Source organism: Palaemon carinicauda, chromosome 21, assembly GCF_036898095.1.
Source record: "Palaemon carinicauda isolate YSFRI2023 chromosome 21, ASM3689809v2, whole genome shotgun sequence".
Taxonomy (NCBI): Eukaryota; Metazoa; Arthropoda; class Malacostraca; order Decapoda; family Palaemonidae; genus Palaemon; species Palaemon carinicauda.
The window spans coordinates 18,129,519-18,137,018 of record NC_090745.1 but is presented as its reverse complement, the minus strand read 5'-3'; the positions used below and the strand labels follow the sequence as shown (position 1 = coordinate 18,137,018).

The 7,500-nt window shown below is 36.1% G+C and overlaps 1 protein-coding gene across 1 annotated transcript in view; it reads right to left on the bottom strand.

The window, feature by feature from the left end:
- Positions 1–7,500, bottom strand: part of LOC137614795 (translin-associated factor X-interacting protein 1-like) — a 24,270-nt gene that overhangs the window by 7,775 nt on the left and 8,995 nt on the right. The window contains exons 8-14 of the mRNA XM_068344462.1: positions 6,840–6,933; positions 5,504–5,645; positions 3,514–3,683; positions 2,424–2,502; positions 1,969–2,085; positions 679–831; positions 5–170 (exon numbers count right to left, since the gene is read on the bottom strand). Of these exons, the coding sequence (XP_068200563.1) occupies positions 5–170; positions 679–831; positions 1,969–2,085; positions 2,424–2,502; positions 3,514–3,683; positions 5,504–5,645; positions 6,840–6,933 (921 nt within the window). The remainder of the gene's footprint in view (positions 1–4; positions 171–678; positions 832–1,968; positions 2,086–2,423; positions 2,503–3,513; positions 3,684–5,503; positions 5,646–6,839; positions 6,934–7,500) is intronic.

Here is a 7,500-nt window from a genome sequence, read left to right as displayed (position 1 = left end):
CAACCTATCCGAGGATCCACAATAGTAAAGGCCCGGCTTAGTTCGTGAACTGCCACATCCATAGCTGCGTAACCCAGCTCGTCTAAGACTTCCTGGATGTAGACGTCTTGTTCGTCTCTGGCTTGCTGCACGATCTCGTTCACTAACGCAGTCCTCTCGGTACTACGACCCTGTTGAAGATTATTTCCATCCAGTTTTACAATGATCCAATACCATTTATTTTTTCATATATTAACAAGATTTGGATATATTTCAGAGCTTTACAGTTTTTTTTTCTTATTTCCTCTGTTATTCATCTGAAATATCAGTCTTTTTAAAAGGTTAAAACTGTCTTTCCTCCTTTTTGATCTTTTTCCCATGAGCACTCGATAGCAATAACTATTGAGTCACCTCTCCCGTCAGTCTGCATTTTAAAATGATTGCGTTAAGCTACTAGTTTTTTTTTATAGCAAAATAAAAAAAAAATATTTTCCCGTGTCACTATCGTGAAAAGTTAAACGCGCAAAATATATTACTTCAGATCACGTTAATGAGCTGGAAATGGAGATTAGTGTATTGCTAAAAAATACTATATCCTACCTCCTGTATTTTTTATATTTTACTTATTGTATATTTATTTTCTTAGTGAGACCAAGTCGTTTAACATAGTTAGGTCATTGTCCTTAGGTCAATATTTACCTGCGGGAATAGGTTATGATACTTGATTAAAGACGGGTCTTTCAAAGAAGCGGCTCTGGCTGCGATGTCCATCAGAACCTGTATGTGGTCGTCTGTCTTCAGAGGAAATACTTCCTTGATGCATGCCAGCAGCGTTGTACGGTTGATCAAACCCTGTATGTAAATAAAGCCGGTACATTTTTTTCTTTTACACGTGTTCTGCGTCCTTGGAGGTAAAAGCAAGGTCTATAGATCTTCGAAAAAAGTACCTCGCATGTTTGTATGTGATAGTATTATAAGAAATAGAAATGAAACTGAATATTCATTATAATATTGAATGCGTAAAAATTACTGGATTTGTTTTACTTCATTCATCTCTTTAATAATATGTTGGGATACAGAGGGTTGAAAAGCTGGGAGTTTGATGAACTTGAAGATGTACAAAGGCTACCTCAAGTGTAAAGTTTAATTAGTATTTTGAGGTTTGGCCACGTGGAGAAAATAGAAGAGGGTACATTGGTGAGGAGAATATATAATTTGGAAATGGTTGTAGAAAGGATAAGCAGACCTAAATAGTGTTGGTCAAACAGTGTCTCAGAAATGTCATTCATGTCCTGGAATTGTAAAAATCAGTGAATAAAGAGGTCGACTTATATTAATGAAGTTGCGCATACACTTGAAGGACCGGCTGGTGGTGTTGACATATTATGCACAGTGAGATCAATCTTAATTCATCTCTTCTCCTTTATATCAGAAGATACAACATTTTGACTGATGGGTAGGCCTACTGCTGTAAAACGTATTCACCCATTAGTATTTTGTGGGTAGATGGAGATGGTTTGTTCATGCTCCTCGCACTCCCCCAAACACATTAGTTCACCAAACATTTATTTGGGCTCCATAAGGCACTGGAAGAGTTGGAAGACCCAGGCCTACATGGCTGAGGACTATGAAGCGTGGAATGAGATATGATGAATGGAGAAGCATTGATTTAAAAGCTCAAGATAGAGACAACTGGCGAAATCTGACTAATGCCCTTTGCGTCAATAGGCGGGGGAGGAGTTGATAATGATGATGAGATTATGATTTTTTACATTGAATAGTATGTCTTCCCTTAGGCAGATCTTCCTCCTCAGGGTATTGAACCTAGGTTCCTCCAAGCGGCTCTTAATGCTTATAAGAAGGTTCGAACAAGCATGTCCACCCCAAGCTCTCAAAGCTACCCGCGTGGGACATCATCAAGGTCCTCGACGCTCTGAAGAAACCTCCCTTTGAGCCCTTGCTACAAGTTACAGAGAGAAAAATACATACCACTTCGGACGAGTCTTTGGATTTCAGTGCGTTGTACAAATTATTGACGATGTTGACCTGATGATGGTAAACTTGCTCCTGTACTTGGCCACATAAAATTCCCCAAAATAGTCCGATCTGGAATAAATATGAGAAGAACAATTCTTAATGGCATTGAATTATTCTGTCACCAATAGTTTAAAAGTTATTTAAGTTGAAATAGGCTTGATGTAACACTACGGAAGTAAATTATCATAGAGTTTTATGATTTATTATTTTGCTTTATTCTCTCTCTCTCTCTCTCTCTCTCTCTCTCTCTCTCTCTCTCTCTCTCTCTCTCTCTCTCTCTCAAGAGCCCTAGGGGTGATAATAATAGTGTTTATATTCATCTGTTATTCCTTATCAATCCCCATTTAGATAAGATTTTAATAAATGAAATAAGGTTCAGCTATATACAAGGACCGAAAATGATTTACCTGTTCTTCGTGTGCCAGTCTTTGACATCCATCAGCCAATGAATAGCACCACTCGGCTCTCACCTCTTCTAAGTGGTACCTGGGGTGTGAAAAGTAAGGAAAAAAATGTCAGAGAAAATTGTCGTAATTGATATTCTCATACACCGATTTTAAATTAAAACAATGTCATGTTTTTATGAACTTATTTTTCTTTTTAGTGTTTTTTAAAACTCTTCCAAGTGGTACCCGAGTTGTAGAAAGTAAGGAAAAAATGTGAGAGAAAATTTGTCGTAATTAATATATCTCATACACCGATTTTAAATTAAAACTTTGTCCTATTTTTATGTAATTATTTTTCTTTTCAAGTTTTTTAATGACCATTAATTAGTGGGATTTTAATCTTTCCTTGTCCCAATGTAAACTAGACATAAACACAAGGTGCCTATCATACTTCGTAAAAACCGTTCATAAACTCTGTACCAAGATTGGGAACTTTCTCGGACCTTGGACTTTTGAAGTGGATTTGTAACTCTTCCCATTGCGGCTTCGGGTTATGGGGGAGAAAGTTTACCCTGGATTATACAGATCAAGCAATTACTAACAGCCACACTCAAATTATCTCTCAACATGACATTCGGATTATCTAACGGTTCATTCAGTCAGTTTGGATGAAGTTGAAAGCCAACCTTTGAAATTATTAACATTTTTGTCCCCCCCCCCCCACCTCTCTCTCTCTCTCTCTCTCTCTCTCTCTCTCTCTCTCTCTCTCTCTCTCTCTCTCTCTCTCTCTCTCTCATTTTGCAACTGAGACTTTAATTCTTGAACTATTTTCCAAGTGCAGTCTTTTAGTAGATTGTTAAATCATCATCATCTCCTCCTACGCCTATTGACGCAAAGGGCCTCAGATTGTTAAATATTCATAAAAAATTCCTATTTATTTAACAACGTAAGTCCGTCTTTGGTAACCATGGTTATTGCAACGCTAATTTGTAATATGAGATCAATCATCAAACCAAATTAGTGATCAGGAAATTTTTCTACATTATCTCAATACTTTCCCAAATAACAAGCACGTGATATTCAAGAATAAGAGTCAAACATTTTTCCATACCTTTCGGTAAAGTATTGATCCACGAACTGTTCCATGGAATCAGTGTTTTGCAGCTTTCTCTTGGTGCTCCAAATGTCATCAATGATCAGCATCAGATCCCTCGTGCCAAGTCGCCGGTTTCTGACGCTTCCTTCGTATCTCAGGTAAGCAGGAACACCTGGCTCGTTTCCCTGTGAAGGAAGATTTTTCATGAGAGGATTTCAGTGGTTTGAAGATGATATGGAATAATGGAAATTTTTCATATTGTTTGTGAGGGAGTTTCATATAACTTTTACCTGATTGATAAGATAATTTTATTCATTATATTTGGAGATTTTGTTTTCGTGTGGGATACTGCCCGATTAACTTGTTTTGTATTGTGATTATCTTGTCGATTTTACATTTACCAATAATAATTTTGCCTTTTTTATTATTTGTTTCAGTTTATGGTGAATTTAATGATTTGATCCTTTCTCGTTACTTCGCGATTTCATAATTGTTAATCTTAAAAATAAGAATATGGAAAAAAATTGGCATGTCACATTTTAAGAGATATTTTATGTAACCGTGCAATTCGTGTGTCTCGCAATAGTGCTGAACTGCAAATATTAACGTTGCCATTATGAGGTGAACAGCTGATGTTTCAGTAAATCTTTATCAAGATTGTCGAGAGATATTGTTTAATTGCCTTTCAGTTTTGGGAAATATAGATGTGTCCATCAGAAATGCAAAGTTAGATTTAAAAAATGTTTTCGATTTTCTTTTTAATTATCATCATCATCTCCTCCTACTCCTATTGACGTAAAGGGCCTCGGTTAGATTTCGCCAGTCGTCTCTGTCTTGATCTTTTAATTCAATACTTCTCCATTCATCATCTCCTACTGCACGCTTCACAGTCCTCAGCTATGTAGGCCTGGGTCTTCTAACTCATCTGGTGCCTTGTGCATCCCAGTTGAAAGTTTAGTGAACTAATCTCTGTTGGGGAGTGCGAAGAGCATGACCAAACCATTTCCATCTACCCCCTTACCATGATGTCATCCACAGAAGGCACTCGAGTAATCTCTCTTATCGTTTCATTTCTAATCTTGTAATTCCAATTTAACTCCCAATATTCTTCTGAGGGCTTTGCTCTCAAATCTACAAAACCCGTTGGATATTGTTTCATTGTCATACCACGACTCATGTCCATACATGCACATCTTTCTAATAATACACGTTATTCATAAACACTCTGGCTAGGAGAAAGACTATCAAATCAATTCTGTGAAAATTTAAGAGCAAGAGTTTCAGGATATGTTCCTTGAGTATCTGTATACTTCATAGTGGTCTTGTGCCTACCTAAAGTCCCTTTTCGTATAAACAAAAACTAAAATTCATGAAAATATAATGTAATCAACAATTTTTCTTCATTTATTTTTCGTGTCAATAGAGAGGTAAGCTAATTTACTATGATGTTTTTTCCCGGGGAATTGTCCTAATGAAGATTAAAGGTAGATGCATATCTATAAAAATACTTGTGTGTTTATTCAAAGAGGGAAAAAAACTAGGTTTTGCCTCTGGTCATTGTTAATGTGATTTCCATCGAATCTATTGTATATTTCATTGATGCTTCTATTCATTCTTTCTGTTTTTTGAGTAAGAGGTTTAAAGATTTAGCACTAGTAGCTAGGTATCACTCCTCTCATAAGCTAAATTCAGCTAGTTTATCTAAATTCTGTCAATCCTAAAGTATGAAGTCCGGAAATCAGAAGTCTCTGTCTAACGTTGCAACTCCAAATAACTAGTTTGAAAACTTATTTCCTGTGATTCAACTAAGTCTGGAAGCTAATTTCCTCTTTACTCTGCCAAGTTTGGTAATTAGTTTCCCCTGAATTATGCAACCCTGGAAACTAATACATCATGAAAGCAACTTCCTGGAATGAAGTAAAGAAAAATCAACTATTGCATTACGATGTGAAGGTTCCATTTTTCTTAGGGACGGATCCAAAACAAGCCGACCATCTGTTCGTACCTTGCAGTCGATGAATTCACTGCTTGTAGTTAATTGCGACCCAGTCAATTCAGATATTAGGACGTCCACCATCTGGTCGCTGGTCTTGCCGTACGACAGCTCCCGCCATCTAGTGATGCCACCCTCTATGTACTCAGCGACCCTAACAGAAGTACAAAATTATCACGCATCAGTTTAATCATCACATTCATACGCATTTCCAAGGCTCGCTTCACATGTGCGGTTTGATGCCGCATAAATTAAATATCAATGAAGGTTAGTTAGAACCTTCACACGATGTTCTCTCAGAAGAATTTCTAAGCGGGAGTGATTTAGTAGCCTTATGCACTGCTAATCCGCGCGGTTTCAGTGTAGCGGCCGCTCGGGGAAAATCCGCTCGGAGGAAGACATGCCTCTTAACGAGCGGAAAGTCTCTCGTGTGAAGCGAGCCTCAGGACTCGGCCAAAGGATGAAATCTAAAGCGAAAGGTAGAAATGGAAACAAGGAGATGCTGAAGAAGTTGAACGGCCTGGTGGTAAAAGGTCGAAAGGGACATATTTGTAAAAGGAGAGATGAATGCTGACGTAGCAAAGCGGGCACTAGTATAGTGATTCGTACAGTGTGCCACACATTGTTTGGAGAAGTTTTGTTGCCTCTCTAAGTAACTTACAAGTTTTTTGCATGATTTTTTCCACTTTCAAATGTAAGAACATTCATACATTATATACGATAAATGTCTGGATAAACTTTGTTTACACAGACAAATATATATATATATATATATATATATATATATATATATATATATATATATATATATATATGTGTGTGTGTGTGTATGTATGTATTGAATATTGTGTATTGAATATAATGCATATTATGGAATATACTGCGTGTATGTAGTTTATGAAAAGAACAATATTATTGACATTTAGTAATACATTTTATTATACCTGTGAACAGAATTTGGTGAAATCACCATTTGAAATTCTAATAATATTTTGCTTTTAGTATTTTATTTATCATAATGATGGTATTAGATTAATGTGATCCGAATAAATTTTAATTTCAGTTATGCACATGAAATTCTATTATAAAGAAATCTCTGTAATGTTCTGGAACTAAACTTAACTATTCACGTATAACTCCTCTGAGACATTAACGTCATAACTTATTTTGGCTTTTTTTATTTCAGAAATTTAGTGTGATATGCAACCATTTAAGATTTACCACAAAAATAATTGTCTCCATAGATTTTTAAGTTTTAAGTTTGTCGGGAACTTTATCCCATTTGATTTGTATAATATTTAAATTACCTTGCTTAAAAATCAAGAGAGAATTATAAACGACGGAATACCTGTTCCATTCAGGTCTTGGTGTGGCTGCTCGTCTTAAGGCTTGATTCTCCTCGCTTAATCCGTCTCTTTCGTTTACGACTTGTTCGTAAGACACTGCAAGAGAGATTGACTGTTAGACTCAGAGAGAGAGAGAGAGAGAGAGAGAGAGAGAGAGAGAGAGAGAGAGAGAGAGAGAGAGAGAGAGGACGTTAATAAAGTGTAAAGTGATATCATTGAGAGTCATAGCTAGTTGTTACCGAGAAGCTTATAATTAGTCACTTTGAAAAATGGCAGTTTCTCAGGTTTCAAGTATACGATAAACGTAGGTGATATTGCTTCGTTTTTATTGGTAATTTTAATAAACTTTATTTGAAGTGATAGTCTTGTTTCTAGTTGTAGCATTACATAAATTTAAAGAAATACTTATATCCCATCAGTTTATATTGAATAAAACCAGGTACCAGAGATTGGATTTTGAGGAATCATTGTTACCAAAAGGGAAAAAGGAGGAAAATTTAGCACAAGTTGGAGAAACAATTATATATTCGTGAAAATTGGTAATTTTTTACCGTGGAATCGTCATGGTTTTAATATGGAGATGTGGCTTATTTAGGAAACTTTTTTTTAATAGTAGTTTATCGTTTGTGTTTGCTTTTTCTCTTTGGTTTACTAAGTCTAATG